Source organism: Eleginops maclovinus, chromosome 20, assembly GCF_036324505.1.
Source record: "Eleginops maclovinus isolate JMC-PN-2008 ecotype Puerto Natales chromosome 20, JC_Emac_rtc_rv5, whole genome shotgun sequence".
NCBI classification, from domain to species: domain Eukaryota; kingdom Metazoa; phylum Chordata; class Actinopteri; order Perciformes; family Eleginopidae; genus Eleginops; species Eleginops maclovinus.
The window spans coordinates 5,092,435-5,119,606 of NC_086368.1; the positions used below are offsets into that span (position 1 = coordinate 5,092,435).

At 38.1% G+C, this 27,172-nt stretch overlaps 1 protein-coding gene across 1 annotated transcript in view; it reads right to left on the minus strand.

Annotated features, from left to right (window-relative positions):
* LOC134883617 (glutamate receptor-interacting protein 2-like) overlaps positions 1-19,293 on the minus strand; it is a 177,995-nt gene extending 158,702 nt beyond the window's left edge. Inside the window, exon 1 of the mRNA XM_063912076.1 lies at positions 18,971-19,293. Within this exon, the coding sequence (XP_063768146.1) occupies positions 18,971-19,121 (151 nt within the window). The 5' untranslated portion in view covers positions 19,122-19,293. The remainder of the gene's footprint in view (positions 1-18,970) is intronic.
* Between the last annotated feature and the right edge of the window lie 7,879 nt (positions 19,294-27,172).

Here is a 27,172-nt window from a genome sequence, read left to right on the forward strand (position 1 = left end):
CACAATGCAACGGAACTGGAATTGCTCCACACTAACAGTTGTTCATTTAGTTTTTTTTCTATGAAGAGAGTACCATGACTGCAATTTCCCTTATTTACAATAAAGTGAAAGGAACAAAAATACAGGCTCTTGTTCTTTTTCTTTCTTGTTCTTTTGACAGACCTCCCTGCGTTAGTGTAGCTGTTACATTGTTTTTGTAAATAGTGGCTATACAACATCACTTATTGACATCATTTTACTGCAAAAAGACGCTTAGGGCGCACTTAGTACTTTTGAGATTTCCATGTTTTCACTTTTTCACCAAAACTGAATAAAATACATTTCTAGTACCGTGTTCAGTGCTCAGTGTACCAGCATGATTCCTCCGCCTAAAAAAACAATCAGTTAAAGAAATCATAACTGTGAAAGAGAGACTCCCGGTGGACACACAGCCTGTAACAGCAGGATTCCACATGAGAAGAACTGCTGGAGGGCATTTTCCTTAATTTTGAAAGCATGCATGGGGAGCCGCCCAACTCCGATTTCAGCATTTTAATCTTCCCTTAAGTTTGGCAATTTGCATGGAGAATGAACGCAACAATCTGTGCCATTTGTCCCTACCGCTTTCCATTCAAATCATCTCCCTGATGGAGTGAAGAGATGAAGAGAGGGGATGACACAAATGTGCTTTCCTGCCTCCCACGCTGCTCCTTTCCAGAAATAATATTCCTCTGCCATCTATCTTTTTTTCCCCCTGTACCCTTTATTTTATTTTTTCCCAATCTTTTTTTACCGTAATTTGTGTCAGTGCTGAAAGTGAAATGCTATGTTCAAAAAAGGGTTGAATAGTAGTAAATGTAATCAAAAAATGGTTCCGCTTAAGAGCTTTCAGTTATTCATTTTGGTGGGAAAATGACACATTTAGAGTCGTGAAGCACATTTTAAAGATGAGCCATGATGTGCTTCAAGGCGGATATATTTATTCGGAGTAAATTGTTTTTTGGAACCTTGATTTGGGTCTACTTTGAATTCTTTAATATTTAATTGCTAGTTCTGTGATGGTGACATTTCCAGACTGCATGACCTGATTTAGGCATCATTTAAAAAAAGATATCTGCTTGTAATTCATAGAAACTGAAAACTAGGGCAGAGGAGAAATTGTTTTCTGAATAACATAATTGTAGTTTTAATAAACTGGTGGGGATTATAATATAAACTGTTGGCATTTTGTTGACAGCCCTGAGACAAAGACAGACTGTATGACACATAGCAGCAATATTTAGCTACTGACACTGACATGACAAGGGATATGCTTGAAGATAAACCCGTCATGTATCCACCTTTTTATGCATTATTTAGCGTGGTTCTTAGAATTTCCAATTTATAGTATAAAGCCAGGCTGCTCATTATACGTTCATGCAGCAGTATTTATTTATAATCCCTACTTTGATCACTGACTGGCTGTTAGTGTACTATTGAAATTCACGGGATAAAACACTAGACACATATAGTATATTAAAAATGTATTTTCTCGCTCAATTCTTCACAGTTATTTCTGAACATTGTCGTCAACAATGTCACATACCTCCCAAACCTTGCTTGTCTTGTGTTTGACTCATTAACCATTGATATAAGAAAACACAAACATTTCAAAACTTGTTCCAAAACAAAAAAGATTTGTTATTTCAGTATTTACATCACTTTAGAAGTCAATGGTTACCTCACCAGCTATATAGTGAATTATTAGAGTTTTTAAAAGAATATTTTATATACATTTTTCTCCTATCACCGCAAATAAGTCATGTCCTTCCACAACTTTCAGGAGCTTCGTGCATTGATATTGTAGCTCATAAAAATGCAGTCATAAAACTCATAATAACTTTCAACTTACTTATGCTTGGAAAAAATATTTATCTACTGCGAAAATGTGATTTATTCTACCAACATCACTGAATGCAAACTGCAACTCCTTCAAATGCCCGTTCTTCCAATCCCGACCTAACAACACACTGTGAACAAAGCATTTGTAGTACAGTACATGAATAAAATTAAATAGTAAAATATGAAATTCGAGGATGTTGAGAGTCTCCTTGACAATGAAAGCACCAGCAGATGTAAAAGCTCGTACAGAACACATGATGTTTCTCATGCTCCAAAAAGCATCAAGAACAAAACACAGCAAGGAATAGAAACAGTAGCGATGAAAAGGAAGAGATGCTTTATTATTTCATTTTCCTCTCAACACTCACGGCAGAAAACTGTTTGACGTTTAGATCAAAGTCCAAACAGTGAAAAAAGAAGTTCCCAAACCACCATCCTCTCTGTCTCTATACAATCATTGGTTCAACATAATGCCACAGCAACACTTCCTGTGTGTGTGTGTGTGTGTGTGTGTGTGTGTGTGTGTGTGTGTGTGTGTGTGTGTGTGTGTGTGTGTGTGTGTGTGTGTGTGTGTGTGTGTGTGTGTGTGTGTGTGTATAAGCAGTCAGATAATTTACTTAAGTAAAATTACTAAAACCACACATGTACAACAACCCTTTACATTACTTAAGTGAAAGCAACTTTGTATTATCAGCACAATGTACTTGAAATATGACAAAAAAATGCATTAACAACCTAAAAAACAACCTGCATTAACAACCTAAAACACAAATTAAAACATTTAAAACACATGACTGAATCAGAATCAAGTTTATTGCCAGGTATGTTTACACATATAAGGAATTTGAATTTGATTTTCCTAAATTGTCTTACTGATAAACGGTTCATGTCTTGTGTATTGTATGCATGAATATTAATTATTAAACTAACTAGGAACTGGATGTGTAACATAAATGTAATAAAGCAAAACACATTTCCCTTTGAATAGTTGAGTAGAATTAAGTAGCATGACAAGTATAGTGCATGTACTGTAAAAGTACCCTCAATTTGCACTGAAGTACACTACTTAAGTAATTACACTTGGTTACTCTCCACCACTGTGTGCATCACGGTACATGTCTGTAGGAGGGAGATAGAGAACGAAGAGCAGGGTAGAGCCGAACAAAAGAAGACTGTGATTGTGTCAGCGCAGGCATTTATCTTTGCCATGCTCTTTTGTCCTCTATCTCATGCTCTTTCTCACTCTGTCAGGGTAAGTGTGAAATATTGAGGATCCTACATTGTTCTTTCTTTGCATCATCGTGGGTAACTGGTGTCTAAAGCCTGCATGTTCAGGCTGACACATACAGAATCTGCAGTAACTGCTTGGCCGCATGAAGAAGACTGAATATATAGAAAAACATTCTAATTATTAATAAAGAGATGAGCAATCAGTCATAATATTTTGGGCTTCGACATGAACATATAGGGTTTATCTGCATGTCTAAAGCCACAATTATCAGACAATTGTCAATCTCTCCTCTCCAATCCCTTGAGGCTTTGAATCAACTTAAAAAAACTTCATTTGAATTTCTTTTGCATAGTTGTTTGATTTGGGTTAACAATAAGGGCACACTTTTCTCTCCCTTAAAAGCTTAAAGCAACTACAACTTCTTAACATATCAGACCATACGATTACTGTAACCTAGAATAACTTAATAACAACAGATTGTAACTTATCTTATGACTGAAGTTTTTTATTTCACTTTGAACAACTGAGTTAAGAAAAACAATGTTCAATGACTTGCATTCATATACCGATTGTCTGACATAAAGAGCTCACACACACAGCAACACATACAGCCAGACACAGCAAAAAACAGAGCAATTTTGAATACTATTGTTTGGATTAAAGTCACCTCAACAAATGGACAGTAAGAGGACAAGGACAGCCGTAAATGATAGAGAGACAATAGGAGAGTACATTTAAAGTATTACTATTAAAGGCAAACTTCAAACACAATATATGATGTTTATCTCCCACACCCAGAATCTCCCAGAATGGAACACAGCCCGCTGTCCCACTCATCATTTTTAACCATCATGTTCAGAAGTCTCTTAATATATATGTATTTTCTGGGAAGTATTGACAAAGATCCTACTATAAAGAAACTTCCAGATCTTCCAGATCTTATCTACAGCTGCACTTCCTCTCTCAGTCACTGAAGCTGGACGTGCATGGCTCGACTTCATCAGCTCCTGCACACAAAGTAAAATGGATTGACCTCTACAGTCAGGTGGCTCAGATGAGGAAGCAAATTGCCAATTTTGCTGACGGACGAAATGAGAGAGGTCAGACCTTATTAAGCAAAGCAGAATCTGGCAGATCTTCAATGGACCAAACTCTGCACAACAAAGAAAGCATTCTCTGGTGAGGTGTGCTTTTAAAGCTCCCGAAGGCTGTCACTAAAGCACTTGGATTGAATTAAATCTGGTCCCTAAATGTTTTCAGTGATAATACAGTTCCAGGTATCGATCAAACTTTGTCTGGTTGTTAATTCTCATGCCCAACGGAGTCACAGGGTAGCGATGCGTGGCTTGGTTATCTTGATTCGATCATCGGTTTCTGCCAGCCAATCGACCTCTTGACCCAGACATTTCAGAGTGGAAGCAAATTGCCAATTTTGTTGTCAGTGGCTGCTGAGCTGACTTGACTTGTTGTAAGCACATAGCTGCTCCTTCTTCCCGTGAGCTGCCAGCAATCAGTGGTCAACCTGCCCACTGTGTATCAGCCCCTTCGCGTACCCATCCAGACAAGTGGCAATTTCATCAGACAGCCAACAGCTTATAGTAAGGGTTTAATCAACGAGGAAATTTACATGAACAACATTCCACAGAGTTATCGACTGCCACTAGGGATGTTGGTATAAAACATCATGGTCAGACATTTTTACTACCACTACAGTGGAGTTTGGTAGCATTTAAAGAGGCCCTATTATGCTTATGGGTTTTCCATTTCCTGTAGGGTGTTATTCTGGTTTCAGACAGAGGGTGAGAAGAGTTGATGCAGCACAGGCGGTATGAGAAAAATAAAGAGCTTTTTGAACATTAAAGCATGAAGACATGTCACAGTAGAGGCATACTGATATGAACCTGAAAATGTCCTGTGTTAACATCATTCTGATTTTGCCTAGCAAGAAGCAGCTTTTGTGTACCTAACTGGTAGATGGACTGCATTTATATAGACCTTAACAGTCTCTTCAAGATGCCACCTGCTCAGGGAAACTAAGATTCACAAACATTCACACACTGTTGACCATCTGGAGAAATGTGGGGTGGCGCATCTTGCCCCAGGACACAATAACATGTTGACTGCAAATGTTGGGAATCAAACGGCATCAACAGTAGGAACTTCTTGTGGATGTTTCAAAAGACACCTTAACCCCTATGCCAGAAGATTAAGAGGCAATCAAATTCAGTCACATAAAAAAATAATCTTAAAATATAACACAATAGAAACACTTACACACTGGTGACCAAAGTTAAATATTATATTGTTGAAGAACAGTATAATACAGAACACTTGCGTCAAGTACGCAAAAGTATGTGTCTTGAAGAGAATTAAAACTCTCGTTCAGCCAGTGGCACTGTACATCTTTACAGCAGGAAACACACTGCTAGCAGAAAGAGGACATAACATGTTCACTGCAACGCCTGGGAATCAACTACCAGCCTTCTGATTGCGAGACATCTAACACCAGGGACACAGCCGCCCAAATAAGTATCTTTACTTATCTATCCTTGAAGAAAATCAATATGCAAATATCCCAACAATCTGTATTGGCTATAAAAACACATCTTACATTATTTTCCATGCAACCCCTGTGTTTGCTGCAAATTTGCATTCACGCTTCTTATCCCAAACAAGTCAGATTTTGTAGAGTCACACAGATGGAAAAGTAGAGAGTGTAGACTTGGCAACCTGCTTTCCCATGGGATTAGAAAATGAATAACACAAACACATCAACTCCGGCTAAACATGATGGACTCTGACGGATGGACTCCTGATGGATGGACTCTCCACTCCAATTTAACTCCTCTCGAGTCAATCTATTCCTCAGCCCACATACTGCACAAGTATTTCACCCCTTGGTCTCTCGAAATGTCTCTTTGGGATATTCTGCAGAGAGTCAGGCTGTACAGATCTCGTTACTTGTCTCCACACTTGTCTAAAACGCTGTTGGAACGGTACATAACTTTTTCATCCTGAATGAACAGCCCAAAGAAATATACGAACAGTAGAATGGACATACCCCTTTAAATCAATGTAGCATGGCGGTAATTTATGCCATTACAATTATAACGGGATAACTTTTGGAGGCGAGGTTATCCAGTGTACCAACTTTACCAAGCATTGAGAATTTACCAAGCATAGAGAGCCAAAGTAAATCACATAATTCATAATAATTCCACATTCACAACCATTGTGTCAGGACAGTTTCAGAAAAGCATGTTGCAAATGCTAATGGCTAATCCGGATCCTCACCCTTACGAAATTCACAACCACACTTTTTGGGCCCCAAAGAAATGTTATCACAAAACAACTGGCAACCACCAATAGCACTTTCTTTCTTCTGTACTCAATGACCAGGGCAAACAGTGTAATGTTTGTTCTAATGCATCTCTATGTTTTTTATGCTTTATTAAATGTAAGGGAAATTAATCTTACTGAGGAATATAATAATAACAGCATTGATATACCTGGGTTGCTGCTGGGTCAGGATTTTTCCAGTTATGTATTTAATATCGAGTCTGAACTATATATCTAATTTAGAAACGCTTAAGCAAAGCACCCTAATTATCCCGAGACAGGCCAAGAAGCTACGTCTTTAGAGAAAATGTCTCACAACAGCATGACATGTTACATTTCAGACATACTCTGATGCTTAATTGTTCAATTGAGTGCACAACTGGAATGATCTTCACTGAAATGATATGCAGTGCACAGAAAATAAATAAAAAATGAAAAGTAGATCGGAATTTGTAAGATAAATCATAAGACATTACCAACAGAACATTCAAATTACATTAATTAGTTCTGGCCAAATTAATATGTTCTTTTAATCATTCATATTTGTATTTTATGTCTCTACTGTGACATGTCTCTTACTGTGACATGTTTCCATGCTTTAACGTTCAAAAAGCTCTTTATGTTTCTCATACTGCCTGTGCTGCAGCACCTCTTTTCACCCTCTGTCTGAAACCAGAGCCCAGTCTGCTCTGATTGGTTAGCTGGCAGCTCTGTTGTGATTGGCCAACCTCTTAGAGATGTCCCGCCACTAAGCCTATCATGTACATTGATTTGGAGCTTTAGCCAGTAGACGTGTGAGTGTTTCATAGTGATGTCATTATGTTACTGAAGTATACAAAGGAGTCTATTGTAGGCATTTCAGGTGGGGGAACTTCCACTGGAGGGAACACAAAAACCTACAAAAGCACAATAGGGCTCCATTAAATAATTACACACATGCACAAATCAAACAGTGGTATCATTTTATGCTGTTTCATCATTTTTTTTTTTTTCATAAAATAAGTTATCTATCAATTAAATGTGACATGCATTTTACATATATTGCACACACATCACAAAGCAAATGTACACGAAACAAAGCAGCCACAGCAGCAGATCAGGGACTTGCAGAGCTGCAGTCAGTGATAGCAAGTTAGGAGGAATGAAACATCCTCCCACACACAACTGTAGTATCTCTCAGAGAGAAGGAGGAGGTGACGGAGAGCGCTAAAGGAGAAGCATAGAAAGGAATTAGAGTTGGGAGACCAAAGGAGCATGATAGAAAAAGGACTGGGGGTGGAGAGATGAAGGAGCAAAGAAAAGGCGGATTTAACACCCAAATTTAGCTGCTAAATGAGCATCAGGAGCACACACACACAGACGCAGCAGCCGTAAAATCTGATATTCAGGGTTGATTACGGAGACAATTTTCCTAGTTTTAAAATCACTGAGACGTATAACATAATTTCCACAAGATATGATGTATCACTAGTGTCAATGTGGTTCTACATCAACAGTAGAAACTCCTATGCCAGGGGATTAAGAAGCAATCAAGTGTAGCCACATATAAAAACACAGGATTAACATAAGTGATGACCTCGTAACAATGGAGTCAACGTTTAAGGAAAATTAAGAGAATCTGCAAAAGGAAGTCTAACACAAAACAACAGGGATTTAGATTTCTAAGTGCATGCTTTCATGCCTCTAAAATATAGCCAAACTTTGTAAGACATGGGGCTTTTTCCTCATGGCTTCCACTCCATTAGCAATCAAAGTCATGTAAGTCATTTCTGTCTTGTTTTGTAATGTTGTGGATCAGATACCTAAAAGAAGAATTTGTTTACAAATGTTCAGGTTCATGTTTGCATGTTGTGTCTCCCTGACATGTCTTCATGCTTTAATGTTCAAAAAGCTCTATATTTCTCTCATACTGCCTTTGCTGCATCACTCCTTTTCACCCTCTGTCTGAAACCAGAGCCCAATCAAAGTTTATTTATATAGCCCAGTATCACACATTTGTCTCAGTGGACTTAACAGTTTGTACCGAATATGAATATGACACACTCAGTCCTTGGACCCTCACATCGGACAAGGAAAATCTTCCAAAGAAACCTCACATTTAACGGGGAAAAATGGAAGAAACTTCAGGGTGGGCAACAGAGGAGGGAACCCTCCCTCAGGACGGATAGACGTGCAATAGATGTCATGTGTGAATTAAAAAGACTCCACACGACATAGATAGTCCAAATGCTGGAAAATGCATGTGTCTATAAATAAGAAGAAGATACATTCAGTCTGCTCTGATGGGTTAGCTGGCCGGCTCTGTCGTGATTGGTCAACAGCTTAGGGATATCCTGCCCCTTAGCCTTTCACGTACAATGTGTTGGAGCAGTTGGCAATAGAAGCGCGAGTGTTACATAGTGAAGTCACCGCGTTCCAAGAGTGAATGGGGTCCAAGGGAGGCGTTTCAGGCAGGGGGGAGTGTGTAGGAGAGAAACTCCCTCTGGAGGGAACACAGGGATTTGAGTCTTTGCAGACCATTTATTTACACACATACCTAGGGAGGGAACACTGGTAAGCATAACAGGGCCTCTTTAACATTCTTCAGTAGTAAACACACTGCTAGCAAAAGGCCAAACTATAATAATACAATAGTCAACCATTGAGAACACATGAATAAATTAACAATAAGGATTCACAATATTGATTATTCCATTAGTTAAAAGATGTATTCTACAGTCCCAATAAATCATACATAACCTTAGTGGATGTAAATAACTACAAAAGATTAGCTGTCAGAACTTGATACCAAAATGAATCAGATACCTGGTAAAGAAATCTATAAACGGGGATACGTAGCAGGATCATAATCTTACAGTACATACAGTACACTGTAACTAGTATAGGTAACAGATTACACTTCTGAAGTAACCCACCCAACCCTGCATGGGGCAGTGGAGTACGGCAACTGACGTCTGCATTACTTGGTGCCCCACAACTCAGCAGAAGTGCCCTCTGAATTAATAAAACATGATAAAGTGCCCTCTAGGTTGCCCTTCAACTGGATAAAAAGTGATGCGGTGCCCTTTAGGGTGCCCTTAAATGGGGAAACATGATTAAGTGCCCTCTAAGGGGACCATCCAGTGGAGGAAACATTATATACTAGTTTAGAGGCTGCCCAGCATGCTGGAAAACTTCCTTTGAGCCGTTGCCCCACCTCATGTAGCTGGTGACCTTTTTATTTGATTTGGCCCTGCCACCCTAGGCTGGTGTCTTTACAGTTCGTAGAGCAAACCTGTGTGCCTGCAATGTTGAGGTTTTTAGCTTCATCCCTCACAGCATCAACTTGGAAGAAATAAAGCAGATTATACAAACACACGCAATTTAAAACATGTAAATGCTCCAACACATTAGAATAAAACCCAAACTACAGTATATAATACATGAGTAACCCGTGATTCTGCCAAGTAATTATCCTAAGAGTTTAGTAAATTGCATATTGAAACATCACAGTAGTAATCAAGTTTTGTCCACTGTCATTACACATTGTAAGCTGTCTTATCACTGTGCCATTTTCTCTCTGAAATGATGAACATGATAACAACACTGTAAGTCTAGTTAGAGATGTAGCTAATAAGATAATCGAGGAGATATGATAGGGTTTGTTGATCCCTAAGGCAAAACTGGGTCACTGCAGCTTCCAAATTATAGCCTCTAAAAATAAATACACACTCAAATACACTCAAATATTTTGAAAACAAAGATGGAGCATCCAGCACACAGTAATGCATGTCTGTTGTTCGGTACATTTTTATCAAACATGGAGTATAGACATGTATGAGAAAGACAGTTCATGCAGTCAAGCACACATGAGAGATATTTTGCAACAAAATATCTTATATTAAATGAATTGAAATTGAAACATGTTAATTATTTTTTATTTTTGTATTATTAATCAAGTGACATTACTTTTAAATTGTGAAACTCAGATTGGATAACTGATTAAATTGTATTTGTACAGGTAACTGGAACATAATAAAATAAAGTAACCCTCCCAACCCAGGTCTCAGGACTGCTTTACATCTGTACTGTTTACATTGACCTCAGGCAGTGTGCATCATGATTATTTTTACCTATTTGGAGTAGTCTTTTATGTCACATTTCATTACCTGCCCTGTGTGATGCCTTTCTTTAGCTGAGATGTTTGTTTGTTTGTTGCTTTTTTTGCTGGCATATTCAATTATCTTCCCTCCTTGTTGTGCTTTGATGCTGATGTAGCAATTTAGCTAGCTGTGGATGACCCTCTTCAGCCTTGGCTTTCAATGGGCTGATTTAAGAGGTTTTCCTCATCTTTTGTGCTTTTGATGAGCCTCCACAAATATATATATATTTTTTTTTCCAGTTCACCGGTCCTTCACCCACTCCCAGTTTTTGTAGATAAGCCAGGGATCTCATTTATTTTGTCCATGGTAGCAGTGATAGGACATTTATCGCCAAACTCAACTGCCAGGTTCATTATTTCTGAACAAAAGTAAGATGGCAAAAATGAAAATGGATTCCCAAATGACACTTATTTCCTGTTTTGATGGCTGTACGGAAGGAGCCGGAAAACACATGCCAAAACCAAAATTATGTTGGCGTTTGTCTGGTGGGAAAAATCAATTCATAACTATACAAGCCTAGCATTGAGATAGTTATTTTAAACTCAAATACTTGCTCTGAATAAAAAAAAATGACCCCTGTTCACCATCACAACCAGATTACATGAAGGAAGCACTAATTCAGATGAGTTTGTTTGGAATAACAATGTCATGATTGTCGGTAGCATTAACATCAACTCTACTCTAACTCTAATATGACATTACATTTCACTTGCTAGATGCTTTTATCCAAAGCGATTTGCATTTACTCAATTCTGTGGGCAATCCCCACAGGAGCAATTTGGGGTGAAGTGTCTTGCCCAGGCACACAACAACATGCTGTTTGCAGTGGGGATTGAACAAGTGCTCCCCTTTCCCGAAGATCAGCCCACTAACCCCCTGTGCCACATCCTCCAGGTTATTTTGTTGGTTAATGTCAAATGCATTAAAGCCAGCATCAATTTGACTTTACTAACTTGATTAACTTTACAGTACATTACCCAAAACAAATTAAATATGACAACAGTGATATTTTAAAATAAAGGTTCACATTTGTATTCTGTGTCTCTACTGTAACATGTTTCCATGCTTTAATGTTCAAAAAGCTCTTTATTTTTCTCATACTGCCTGTGCTGCAGCCACTCTTTTCACCCTCTCTCTAAAACCAGAGCCCAGTCTGCTCTGATTGGTTAGCTGGCTGCCTCTGTTGTGACGTACAATGTGTTGGAGCACTATCCAATATAAGCAACCCTGCTGAAGTGGAAAAGGTGTGTTGGAATTATTATGCAATACAAAACTAAAGCCTTATTGCAAAATGGAATGCGTCACAATAGATGCTTAATCTCGAAATTGTGTTTGGATTTTTCTTGGAATCTAAAAACTGTTGCATAGTCACTATGTTACATTTCTGTACCATAGTGACTATGGTACAGAAATGTAACATAGTGACTATGTTACAGAAATGTAACATAGTGACAGGCGTTTCAGTCAGGTTGGAGGTGTGTAGTAGAAAAACTCCTTCTGAAGGAAACTCTGGGAATTTAGCCTTTGCAGACCATTTACATGCTCACAAACCTATAGAACACACTACATGAGAGGGGGAAAGTCATGATAGGGCCTCTTTAAATGAAAGCTGATTACAAGGCAGTAATAGGGGACTAAGATATATCCTCATTATGTCTTGCAGTCTACCTCAATGTTTACTTCAATCCATACCATTTATACTTCATCAAAAAGAGGGATGCTTTTAATAATATATCCTATTAGAAATACTGTATGGATCTCCAATATACATGTACCTATGTAGATATTGCTCATATACAGACCTACCTGCAGGTGCAGACATACAGGGAGCAGATAAGCAGAGCTGAAAACAACCAGTATGCGGCAAAGAATGATGCTAATAGTTCTTTCTCACATGTTTTTATGTAGCATATTGCTTTTCTTCCAAATCAGTAGCAAGATTAAATTCCCACTTACTGCTGTAGTTGGGTTGTGAAATCCATGTTGTCACATTTTATTATCTCTTGATGAAATGTGATCATTTGCCAGTGAATACAATGCAACTCATTGCAGAGTTCAGTTTCTGACAACAAGATGAATTTGTTAATGTGGACTATGAGCTTTAATAAATCAATGCACGACATAATGAGAGCAGCTGTTTATCATTATTTAACAGTTGGGGTTTCACAATGTCAGGGGATGTATTAGAATCCATTTGTATGAACAAACCATCATCATAGTTTCTTCTCATTTAATGATCGTGAGTCTCTGTTCTCTGCATTCTATGTTTGCAGACGAAAGCAACAACCAATGGAGGCTACTGTGTTTTAACGTTTACTCTCTCTTTGTTCTGTTTGATATTCTAAAGGATTTCTTAGAGGTTAAATGAAAAGGACACACGTGCCAGTCAAATCCTTTTTGTAGCACCCTGAACATGCTTTGACTCTGAAATGTACTGAGGGGTTTGTTTATCTGTAGCTCCAGTAAAGGTGAAGCTCTGACTGTTGAAGCAGGATTTGGCTCTCGGCTGATTGTGATTTCCCACTTTGATCACAAAATCAAATTTAGTTTGCATTATTTGTCAGATGCTGCAAGTAGTTCAGCTGGAGTTTTATCATTTCAGTAAGTAATGCGTGATTATGAGATGCACATTAGGGATGGAAATTGGCTTTCATGGAAAAAATGCAGAGGCTCAGCAGCTTTGGGGTATGTTTAGGTTACATAACACACATGCATGAACCAAATCTGGCAGGGTTAGACAATATCAGTGGCTCCGGGGTTGACATACAACCTTACACTCACTCACAAACACACCACTAATCCTTCTGATGGATGATAATCAGTAAAAAGGGCGTTGTTTTACAGTAAGACTTTGGTTACTGTTCTGTTTTAAAGCAGAATTCTACACAGCATGTCTTTAATTTAGTAAATGCAGGGTGGCTTTTTTAAATTAAATCTCCTTTTATGATTATTGCCACATTATCTGAGACAAACCACCTTAATACATTTAGAAACAACAATCTGTTTGTCATTAAAGAGAAATGAGGATCAGAGAATAGTAAAGACACTTTGACAGCAGACAAGTGTGAAGGAGGGACATTTGAACTCTGGGTTATACTTGAACATGGATAATTAGTTGCTTTAAGTCCTTATTAGTATCAGTTATTATATGGTTCTATCAGGAGGAAAATCCTGGGTCTAAAAAGGGAAGCCAATGTACAGCAGAAGTACTTTAAACCTGCCTTTTTTCTCTAATAGCCAGCAGGGGGCGACTCCATGGGTGCGGAAACAAGTGTGATTGTATAGAAGTCAAAGAAAACATAACTCTTCTTCTTACTTAATGTATTTCTTTTGTATGCCTTTTCAGACCAGTTTATGGTCTCAATCTGTTTTTGGCATTCATCTTCATTAAAAATAAACACATGATTTTTCAAGTTGTAAGCACGTGAGGAGATGTTTACACAATTACACTTTTATATATGTAACTTATATATTACTACAACAATTGGGGACATTGTATACAATTAGAATTTATCCAGAACATACTTTTTGTGTTTTGTTAAACACTCTGAATTGTTTGTGGTTTTCAAGAATGGTGAAGTCCATTATTAAACCCTAAATTATATGTTTGGCACCCATTTCAACCGAAACCTATTTGCATATCCATTTTATCATACATACCAACAACAGTTAAATGTTGACAGTACATGGATCTAATATTTGCAGTTACTATTAATCATTTGTTTGCACTTGATCACACTGTTTGTGCATATGGAATGTTAGTTATGTAGGGTAGGGCTTTAAATGCTCAAATGTAGTTTATTGCAGCTCAATAATTAAAGCTATCTATCTATCTGGCAGTATGCTGAAAATAAGAAAATAATCAGAAATTAAATGCGTGTTCCGTTTAAGTGTGCTGAATAATATGTGATACCGGTAACATGACGTCTCTGTGTGTTATTGATAACATGTTAGTGGAGCCTCTGCACGGCCCTGTAACCTGCTGTATATGAACGAGTCTCTATGGCAACGTTAGCTCACCTTGTCATTGGTGTGTTAACGGGGATTTGGCTGACAAGCTTTCTAAAAGCCGGCGGTTCCACAGAGGACAGAGGCTGCAGATCTTCAACACTCTGCCACGAGTCTCTGAACTTCTCGGGGTTCAAGCAGCAGACCGAGAGAAAGTTACCTTCTGTCTTTCTCTGTTCTTTTCTCCGAGCCTGCAGCTCTGCATTGTGAGCCTGCAGCTCTGCATTGTGAATCTGTTTCTGCAGCCCTCTTAACCAATAGTAAACAAGGCTTACTGAGTTACTATTCATAATTATTTCTCTGGTGTCGGAATGTCTCTCGATGTTTGTGAATTCTTAGAAACAAAACACCACATCACTTCGGGTCAAAATGTGTTGTAACTGCGTTACTGAGAATTGTAACGGGTATTATATTACCCACATTTCAGAAGTAATGCATTATATTACTGCGTTACAGCTAAAAGTAATACATTACTGTAACTCTGTTAGTTTTGTAACGCGTTACACCCAACTCTGTTGATAGTATAATGTTCCAGTATGGCCCAAAGGCAAGGCTGACACTTTCCAGAATTCCAAAATTGTTATCATATTTCACCCAATCCAGTTATTACCCTCTTTATTCCCCACCTAACAGACATTCAATTCACACACACACACACACACAAGCTGTTCAGAGATAATGGACAAATTGATCCATGGCTTTCTTCTTTCAGATCACTGCAGGTTGTCTTATCACCATCTGTCAATTACTGCACTGAGTTAGGGTGTTGTTAGACCTGCAGTTAACGAGGATCATTGAATTGTACTGTCAAATGTGGGTCTCTGATTGATGGGACTTGGACACGTTGGGAAATATTGTTACACCATAGATTGTCTAACAGCTTGTGCTAATATTTAATTTATTAAAGAGGTCCTATTGTGCTTTTTGGGTGTTTTCCCTTTCCTGTAATAAGTAGTATAGGTTTTTTTTATTTATGCAAATGGTCAGCAAAGGCTAAAATTCCTGTGTCCCCTACAGAGGGAGTTTATCTCCCACACACACATACAAATATGAACCTGAACATTGGCATAATATGCTGTTTAAAAGTATATCGATCAGAGCAGTAGCCACCTTTGGAATACCAATTGTGTTTTCTGAACTTACAACTAATAAGTGTACTTAGATTAAATGTTTTTCCATACCAGGTGTGGAATAAGATCAACACTTAGGTTTAATTATGCGTATGGGTCTGATATTGCTTCCTGAAAAAATGCAGTACATTTGTGCAGTGCAACTACTCCCATGGGAAGAGAAAAACCTTTGAGTGTCACAAAGCCAGGGAATGAAAAGGTAGAGTGAAAGGAATGTCTCATTCACTTTTCAACAGAGGATACCTTGGCCAGCGTAAGACCTCTGACATTTTTTAAAGAGAATGACTGCTTGTGATAACTTTGTTTTGGTTTATTAGCGTCTGTCAGACTTCCCACTCACAGTAATCCATTTTCCTATCAAAAGTCACATTGGTTATACATTTAATTTCCTGGCAACAGAAAAAAGTTGTAAAAAGCATTTTTGACACGTGGGAAGGAGGTGCATTTGAACTCTACATGGTTTGGATTTAAAAATAGATAACTTAATAGGAGTCAGTCGAAAACTATTTAGCTGCTTCTTTAACTGGACTGCAGCTATCCATATCAGAGAATAAAAAGGTTGTTTGGTTTGTTAATAGGAGGGACTGAAAATGGGAGCCGAAGCCGGCGAATGCCTTAAAAAAGCATTTTCTTTTAATATCCAGCATGGGGCGACAACATGGGTGCAAAGAGAAGTATGGTTGTATACAAAGTCTACAGAAAAAACGAATATATTACTTCAGTAAAAAAGATTCAGACCAGTTTATGATCTCAATCACTTATTTAAAGTCTTCATTAATACATTATGATCGGCGTATACTTTTAGGACTGGCTACATTAGGTCGCAACAATATTTATTTTATTTAATGAAAGAGGATTGCAACATGTTGGTTACCTAAAAAGCTCATAGTGACGTTGCAACATCATGTCCTTTCTGGTTGCAAAAAAACAACACGGCCATATCCCTTGAACCAAGATGTGTCATCCAAAAAAACGTACTTGAAGCTTCAAAACTGTAGTCCAAAAACCAAAGGTTACCCTTCTGAAAAATAGTCGATGGTTAATACACAGCAGTAAGACAATATGTTGGTGAATCCATCCATTGGTCAATTCTGGATTCAGGCTAAGTATGTAAACTATCCTGTTGCAATAAGATACTCTGGATAAAAGCATATGTCATGAGAGAAGAAATAAATGTATTGTGCTCGAACAGAAGAGGACATTGGGAAGTTTGCCTTGATATATCCAGGTTCCCTCTGGTTTTCAATGTGATCTTTCCTGCAGTGCAATGTTTGGTTTTCTAACGGGTTGTTTGATGTTATTTGAAGTATGACTACTCCAGTTTCTGATGGCACAATTCCCTCTCTCTCAATATGTACGTTTACTGAAACATACACTCTTTCTCTATGTGTTCTAACAAGCTAACACTCACTCTTTTCACTAAGCAGTAAGTGCACGATCAAAGCAAGTTAAAAAAATTAAATAAAAAAAAAACTGAACTCTCCGTGAAACACTTCCCAAAGTCTTTGAAGAACATGAGGTAGCTCACAAACTGTAGCATCAACAGTAACCGGCTCAGAGCTTATTAAAGGCTAGCGCTAGCTAATTAAGCAATTGGAACACTACTGCAGCAAACACTGGCAAACAGACAGCAAAACAGTGTCCCTGAAGGAAAACTTGTCAAAAAACAAGTCAAAGTTTTATGTCCCTGCTGTAGAAAGTGTCTTGGACATCTTAGCAATAACAGAGTGCTGCTGAATAACATATATGCAATACTTTCACATTTATAATAGTCCTATTTGAGCTTGTCTCATACTTATTAGGAAGAGAAAGTGAATGTGAGCACATCTTAGTCAAAATGGAGCCACTGTGTGAAAATTACTAAAGGCAATTGAACAGCATTTGCATAGCGTGGGAAGCATCAGGTCTTTGTTTTCACAAAATGTCATTGCTGATACAAAGTAGTCACATTTTGTAACTTATTGGAGATACAGTGCGGTTGGTGACTAAAAACAGCAGGCTTACTGGAAATGTTTTTTATGTTCATAAATAAGACGTCAGAATGCCTTTATCAGCCAATAAAATCATTAACAACGGGTGAAAGTACTAACATCACCCAAGTTAGTAACTAATCATGGTTTGTATTTTAAACATGTTTGCAAGTGTCTAAAAAAGTCCAAAGACATGAAGGTTGTGTAAATGTAAAAGCGTTGATGATTGTCTGTCTCTATGTGTCAGGTATGTGATATGCTGGTGAAACGTCCGGTGTGTATTCTATTTTTTGTCAATTGGAAGCTGGCATTGGGTTCCAGCACCATACACATCACACCATTAAATGACTCACATGAGTGTTTACTTATATACCAAATCTATAAGGTCTAACGAACTGTCAGGACTAAAGATTCTGAGAGAATGTTTATGCTCATGATTTTAAAAAAATGATCAAACCAGTGTTTTAGTGTAGACTACTTGTGTGTTTGCTATTGAAAGCATTGGTGATTTGATCTGGAACAAATTCTGGTCGGTTGTGAAACAATGCATAGATATTTTAAGTTATCCCACCAAATGATAAGCTGATAAAACAAAATATCAGCAGACTGAAATATGAAATGACAGAAACTGGAAATGTTGTATCTACCCAAAACACACAGTTTGCCTCATAGCTACCAAAGTACTTATTCTAACATTTCTTAACAAGCCTCACATCTAATTTTAAACAAGCCCCACTTAGTCATCACTTTGTTTTAGACCAGTTTTCAGTTGTTCCGTCTCATCATTGGTCAAACTTCAAGCCCACATCAATCGACTTTAACAAACGCCCTTGCTCTTTAGCAATGCTGAATGTGTTTTTAAAGCTATATAAATATCTATTGTTCGCTAAATAAAATAAAAAAACATTAGACACACCTGCAAACAGGAAGTGAATGCCATTTGGTTCGTTTAGCAGCGCTTGTAAAGCTTTCAAATCAAAACAGTCCAAAGAGCTAAAGGAGTACACGACTTTCTGGAATACACACCAACACACATACTGTATGCCTTGTTGATCAAATGGAAAATCATTCACACATAATTGATATATTAACCCTAACTCCATTCAAGCAATGCTGCTTTTTCCTTTTCTATCATTGGCAATGCATTACTGTCCTAGCATGCACAGTCAGAAGAACACATGCCCATTCTCTGCCATGGTATTAATCATGAACACCCAACTTCACAGACACAGACACACACACACCCACACACACACACACATACACACACATGGCGGTACGACCTCTCACCACTGATGCAGAGGCTGAAGCGGCAGAGTTCGTCGCACAAGGTGTCCGGGCTCTCCAGATCTCCCAGCGCCCCGGTTTTCCCACCTTCTCTCCTTTTCTTCCTCGGCGACATCCTCTTCACCATCTTCATTACTCGCTCCACTTTGTCCATCCTGGATGATGGATGTCGGACCAAGTGTTGTTAGACCTCTTGTTTCTCCTTCTTCCTTTCCCCCTTTCTTCTCTTTGTTCTCACCCCTTCACTTCTTCTTCGTCTGCCACTTCCTCCTCTTCTTTTCTAACTCTGTCTTTCTGGATATCTCGATAACTTTCCACACTTACTTGTTTTTTGTCTTCCTCTCTTACCTCATCTTTCTAGAAAAGTGGCTTTCCAAGATCCCTCTTCCCTGTTCACAGATTCTGCACCTCGATTTGTCCGTCTCTTCACGATGCAGCTTTTAGTTGCTTAGTCCCACAAACACTCTCTTTATCGCCTTTCTTTCCTCTCCTCTTCAGCTCGCTGAATTCCGCTGAGCGAAGAAACGAGAAAGTGAGACACTGAGGGAAAGGAGAGGAGAGGGAGGAAGGGAGAGGCAGCACATTTAGTTCTCCCTCTCCCTCTCCCTCTCCGTGCACCCCCACCTCGTCACCTCCTACATCAATCCTTCAAAACTCTCAGCTGGTGCTTCCAGAGAAACAGAGCGGAGACATAAATAAAGCAACTTTATTTTTCTTTAACAATACTCAGCATGGTGCTATTTTTTGGGGTTCTATTGCACTATGCTCCATTATCTACATGCACACACACACACACACACACACACACACACACACACACACACACACACACACACACACACACACACACACACACACACACACACACACACACACACACACACACACACACACACACACAGTTTGTCTGCCTCCGCTGTGCAGCCCCAGTTGATTGATTACAATCAATCCATGTCTTCCTCCCTTCTTTTTTCTATTGTTTCTTCCTTTTCCTAGCTCTTCCATATATTCCTCCCCTATTATCCCTCCTACTGCACATTGTCCTTTGACCCTAAGCATCCTTCCTATCCTCCCTCCATCCTAACTTACCCTTTGTTTACCTTTCGACATTCTTCTTCTCTTTCTATCTGTCTATCTTTTTCTCGTCTCTTCTCTTCCTCCTTCCCTCGGCATGTTCTCATCTGCTCTTTAATCTCTGATTCGTGTCTTTCCATAATAAGCTCATCATCTATTCTGGAGACACACACACTCGCACACACACATGCATGCACATTCACTGTTCAAGCAGGCAAGACAACACACTTCTATTAAGCTCTCCCTCACACACAAAATGACAAAATCACACTCAGAAGTACGCCCCCTATTAAACACACTCTGCCTTTTATGCTGGCTCTCACACACACTGCAGAGATAAGGGTGTGATCCCCAGGTAGCTGTAATGAAAACTCACACAGGGTTTCAGGACATACTTTTTAATCACTTACCCGAGACGATTCTGCAATGAACTTTTTACTCTTTGATAAATGTGACACTTGACAGAGTTGATGGCAGACAGGAAATTAAAAGTGACCCTGTGAAGATTAGTGAGTTATGAGTGTCTCGAGGCAGCTGCTTCTGAAGTGGAAGCACTTTAGAGAAGTTATCATTCCTGCTTTTTAAGCATGATTAAAAGGACACCTAGCTAAAATATTTCCGGATTTGAAATAGCTTTTGAATTAGGTGTAACCTTTGAATTGTGATTCAATAAATGAAAAGTAATTATATTCTACAACTCTACACACTGCACTGTGTTCACAGCTATTACTTTTATGCTAAATCCATTAGCAATGGCAAAAACACACTCGTTGTATGTATGCACTGCCATTAGCTAGTGTTATGAGCATTTTTTTATTCTACAATTGTGCTCCTTGCATAATAGATTTTGGTTTAAAAAACCTCTGAACATTTCTTTTTTTTTTTATTCCCTAATGCTTAGGCCTGGGATGCCTCCAGCCTTGCAAATGGTGTTGGAAACCACGGTGTGAGAACAACATTTTGTACTGATTATTAAAATCTGGAAAGGTTATACTGAGCACTAGGAATTTTGAAAAAGTGTCAAGTGTCATAACCCCAATAGATGTATCTTAAAGAGGACACATTATGGTGATTTTCAGGCATATTTGTATTTAGTGTAGTGTGTATGCTTTAATGTTCAAAAAGCTCTTTTTTTTCTCATACTGCCTGTGCTGCAGCACCTCTTTTCACCCTCTGTCTGAAACCAGAGCCATGTCTGCTCTGATTGGTTAGCTGGCTAACTCTGTTGTGATTGGTCATCCACTTACAGACTCCCCGACCCCTAGACTCAGGTACAGGTCAGGTGTGTTGAAGCACTTGCCAATAGAACCGAGAGTGTCACATAGTGATTTTTTGCACACCATTTACACGCGCAAAAACCTAAAGACTACAGGAACGGAAAAACCCCAAAAAGCATAATTCTGTAGGGCATCTTTAAGACTTAAAGTGTATGGCAAGAGAAACTGGGATACACAAAAAAAAAAATAGCAAGATAAAAAGAGAATTCATTGTGTCTTTGAATACATATATTGGTTGTTTGTATATAGATCTCAATGAGAATATTTTGTAGTTGTTAGTAAATTCCTAAAAATTGAGTGAAACTGAACTGGAAGTTTGTAAAGGAGGTCAGCTCCAGACTGCCAGACATCCTCAGCACTTTTTTATGATTGTCTTCAGCTCACTGCAGAACAACTTTCAAAGTATTATAAACTCTGCGGGGGTCTGAAAGACAGAAATAGACTCAATTCAGTTTTTGGGCTTTGTCAGCGAATTCTTAGACATAATACCAGTTGTTTCTTCCTGGCTGCTGTGTGCAATAAGAGGAAGTTAAACTCATACATAGCTAAGATGTCCTGCCGAACAGCATTTCATGTATTAATACTGTTGCCTGCTTGATTCTGCTTTGTAGGCTAAATTTCATTAAATGTATTCTGCTCACAACTTGAGTTAAATGTCTGAAACATCCAATTTATAATAAACTGCATCTTGTAGGGATTAATTATTCTGGCACTACAAAACTAATACATTTAAATATATTTCAATCATCAATGTATCATTACATAAACTAATAAACTCCAAATGGCATCTTGTAAATGAAATACATGTAATGGAAAAATCATCATGAATTATAGGAAGAATGGGTGAGGTAACACAACACATTACTACTGACTCTCCGGTAGGTTATGAAATGTAATGTAACTGTATTTCATTTTGGTTGTTTGCCTGTAAAATGCAAATAAGATGAAAGAAACAACATTTTATTTGAAAGGAAGTCACATCACCTTCAAACAAATAGACCAAATTAGTTTTTACATTACTTAATATGATGTCACACTTTTTAAAATGTCAGCCAGCCTTCACAAGGAAGCCATTTACAGAAGCCCAAGGCACACCATTCACAGTACATGCAGAAAAACCCATGTATAGTACACACTACAGGAAAGATAAAACCTCAAGTAATGCATTTATTGATTTAGGATCCAAATATTTAAGGTATTTGACCCGTAGTTGCTCCTTTAATGCAGATGTTAACCAGGAAATCAACTGCAGTGAAAAGGTAAAGAAAGTGAGAAATAAGCACAACAGAAATGCATTGCACTGACTGGAGACACAACAGTAAGCATCTCTCACTGTTACGGCAGAATGGAACTGGTTTGCTTTAGGTGTGGTAAAAACAGAGGAAAGACCTTTTGCTGAAGAATGTTCCTGTTGTTTTAAGCTGTAGAGGCGTGTGAGATAGCAGACAGGGTACTGTAGGAACAGATTGAACAGCAGCAGACATAATATGCCCTGTGTAGAGTACATTATACAGGGGGGATTCACAGCGGCTTTCTGTGATAGCAGGTTTGTTGATGCTTTAGCTAAGTGTCGGAAAACTCATTTCTGAAAATAATAACAAAGTAAATAACCTCTGATTTATTTTACCAGTTTCTATTTTTTTGTTAAGGCAATTCATTTTTGTAATGAATTAACAGCACTTTCATTTAGCATAACCATAAGTCCGTCCCATAAAAAGCTAATGAAAGATAAAATATTATAGCACAAAGTCTGTGACCATGAGCCTTTATATAATGAAATGACTTTAAGAGATTTTATTTTCAATCATCTATTGTAGTAGATCCTCATAATGAGAGAAACAATTATCAATAATCCACACACACACACACACACACACACACACACACACACACACACACACACACACACACACACACACACACACACACACACACACACACACACACAATTTGTAAACGTTGCTTTCTTTCATTAATTAACTTAAAGGGATGATTCTCTGATGCCAAGAGGGTGTTTAAACTTTCATAAGATACAGTGTCTGTGTGTAATAATGTGTGTGTGTGTGTGTGTGTGTGTGTGTGTGTGTGTGTGTGTGTGTGTGTGTGTGTGTGTGTGTGTGTGTGTGTGTGTGTGTGTGTGTGTGTGTGTGTGTGTGTGTGTGCGTGTCAATGGTACTCTACACGACCTGGTTATGAAACAGTCTCACTAAGTGGGGGTGTTTGAATTAATCACAGAAGTTCTGAATAACTTAAACCCTGCACATCAAAACATATGCATGAAACACACTCACCGTAAAATAAAGTGGTGACCCAATGTGAGTGACTCATTGATACATACTTGACAAGCTATTTAAATTCTTGAGTATTATGCTGTTAAAGAGTGCAGCGTGGGATTGGAGCTAATATGTCTGGCAGGAATATGTCATGCAGCATCTGGTATGGGAAAATTATTGACAAGGTGACTCAAAGAATGCTAAAATGGAGTGTCATTTTTCAATGTAGCCAGCTTCCTGTTCACACTGATTATTTACAACTGAACTACTCATTTAGTGACTGTCTTACTGCATAATTAACAGGCATAAATGCGCGTAGGAGGGATCAAAAGAACCTGAAGCCAAGTTCAGTCAGGAACACTGGCTCCATATCCACTCATTCTTCAGCTGCATCAAATCAGCTGGTTAGAGGCATTCACTCAACCAACAACATTTTGACCCAATCTTCAACAGCAAATCACGTGATTTGCTAAGGGGCGGGACATCTCTAACCGATTGACCAATCACAACAGAGTCGGCCAGCTAACCTCTCAGAGGTTTCAGACAGAGGGTGAAAAGAGGTGCTGCAAATATTGTCAATCAGACATTAGATAGAATTATATGGAACAGTCAGGTATCTCTCCGTAGCCCGAGGGCTGTTGACACATTTTGATGACACAACCCATCTCCACACATCCCTATCTTCTGCTTGTGTCATATCACCACTGTAACTTTTTCCATCTATCCGCCAGCGGATCGAGAACAGAAAAGAAGCAACAGCTGAATGTAATGCGATGCAATAAAGTAAGTAAGGTTTATTGTAATGTTTCAGGGGTGATTGCAGTTCATGTGAGCTTTCTAGGTGTGTCTTTTTTTTTATGTGGTTTGAATTGAGTTTATACTCCACAGAAGACACAAGCATAACAAGGATAGGTACAGGAGAACATTCCTTCCCACTGCTGTAACACTTTACAATAATTCCCCTCTGAAGAAGAAGAAGAAGAAGAAGAAGAAGAAGAAGAAGAAGAAGAAGAGAAGAAGAAGAAGAAGAAGAAGACATACTTTATTAATCCCTTACAGGGAAATTGCTTTTCTCTACTCTGTTGTGTTGACACACATTAAACACACAGAGGATATACATGCACAGACAGGCAGACAACTCACTGCTCCGTAGCCTCTCTTGTGAACTGGACCTAACACACACACTTTACACTTTATATTTGTACATTTATATTATATTTTATTTAATATTCCATTTCATTTACTAATTATTTGTTTTGCTTCATATTGTATTTTGCTGCAGTAAGGAAAACATTTCCCAGTTTGGGATGAATAAAGTATTTCTGATTCTGATTCTGATTCTGAACACACCTCTGTCACTCTACCATGGTCACAGACGATGTGTATAACACGCCAATTCCTTTCTAAACCTGTCTTAGCGGTCTAACCAATTGGTTTGATAGTTTCACATCTGATTTGGCCTATCCATATCAAGTTTGGGCTTTGAATGCACGACTATTAGATGTTTTACGTTCATGAGAGCTTCTGGTAACATACTATTTTTCTCACCATACCCGATGGAAACTCTTAGAAAACTGCCATCTACAGCCAATGTTTACCCAATGAGACACAAACATATGAAAATTGAATTTTCATTGAAATTTTAAAATATGAACAGTACACATTGTGTGTAGATGGTAGCCAGGTTGTTTCATGAAAAGATCCAAGGACTACGTTTCTATAAACAGAAATAAGAAAGAAATATGTTATTAAGGGATGTTGAATATTTGAAGGCTTTTTACTTTTAACAAACTTCTGACTCAGCCTTCTCAAAGCTAGGTCCCATATTTACGATAATTATAATATTTTTAAAACAAAGGAGATGTCTTTGTGTGTTTTGATGTGGTTCAATTCCTGGTGTCTGCAAGCAGAATAAGAAGCAACACAAACAGCATACACACGCATATGGGTTTTTAAAGAATTCAGCTGATGTCAATGGGGCACCTTGTGATTAACTTTAAATCTGAACATCTCATATTTCTAATTGCATATTCACTTTTGCATATAGCACTTGGATTAAGCACCCAGGGAACCAGGCTATTCAAAACATCCGTGTGCCATATTGGCAAACCACAAGACACAAGCTCATGACCCATTTCTTGGTTCCACTTTGCTCTACATTCACTTCAGCTTTTGCATTTCTTGCTTCAGAAGGTAGGTTGACTGATTGGGTTATTTCACATCGTAACAAGTAATGTATCCATATTAAAACAATATTGCACATGTACTGTAATCTCAACTTCCCAAAAAAAAAAAAAAATACAGAAGAGACTACAGTACAACTTCTACCTAATTTAGCCAACAATTCAGACATCCAATACATTTGGTATAAAAAGATGAAGTAGGACATGCTAAATACCGGATTTCATGCTTGGAAGGCTAAGCAGAAGCAATTCTTAATGTAGCTTGGATAAAGTAAATTGCACATTGATGTGTGTGACTGGATATTTTTAATCCTTAGAACCATTTACAGACATAATAAGATATTCAAGTTATTCATCAAAAAGGGGTTTCAAATAACAGTTGAGCAATGATGAGCTCCAACTCTAGTGCTAACCTTTATTAGCTTATTAGCACTAGACAATTTTTGCTCCCTCAAGAGTTCATTATTTCTGCACCACTCTAATGAACTTTTGCATTTTGTTTTTATTTCTACATTGCACTATTGTTGTTTATTTGTATGTCTAGAGTATATATTGTGTGTTGCATTGTTGGAGGAGCCTGAGACTAAATATTTCCATTGCCAAAACTATGCTGTGTTGTGGATATGACAATAAAGCGTTTGGGTACCACTTTACAATAAGTCTACCCTTATAAAGGATTCATAAAGTGTTTATAATTAGGTAATTAATTACGTTGTAAACACTTTATTAATCATTAAGAACCATTTATTAACCAGTTCTAACATAGTTTTCATACATCAATACAGGCTCACTATTCAGCAAGATGACTAAGCCTTATATTGGCTACCTAGCTTACTCCGTGTTCTTCATCAGCGTCCTCGGTATCTGTTGTTCACTGAGTTGATTCTCCCCTCATTCATCTTGATGTTTCTTGGCATCTCTGTTTATCTCATGTCTTAAAAAAGCTTATTAATGATTTATAAAGTGTTCACAACCTAATTAATAAATGAATTACAAACTATTTGTAAACCTTTTATAAGGGTAGTCTTATTGTAAGTGGTACCAGTTTTTGAATTTAAATGTAATTGTGATTCATGTGACAAGTTGGCTTGTACTTTGTTGGCATACAAAACTGAAAGCATGGTCTACCAATCAAATTAGAAGCAATGATTACTTTGATGTTCATTTTGACATCATATCTGCAATAATATAAGTGAGCAGCCCAAAACATGTGCACATGTTAAAATGTCTACAGATTTAGAAGAAGGAACCCTTAATGGTCCCACAGAGGGAACATTTACATTCTGCATTTGACCCATTCTAGTGTTAGGAACAGTGGGCTGCCATGTGGGGGGCCGGAGAGCAGTGTAGGGAATGGTGCCTTGCTCAGAGACACCTTAGTAGCACTTGGTCTTTCAG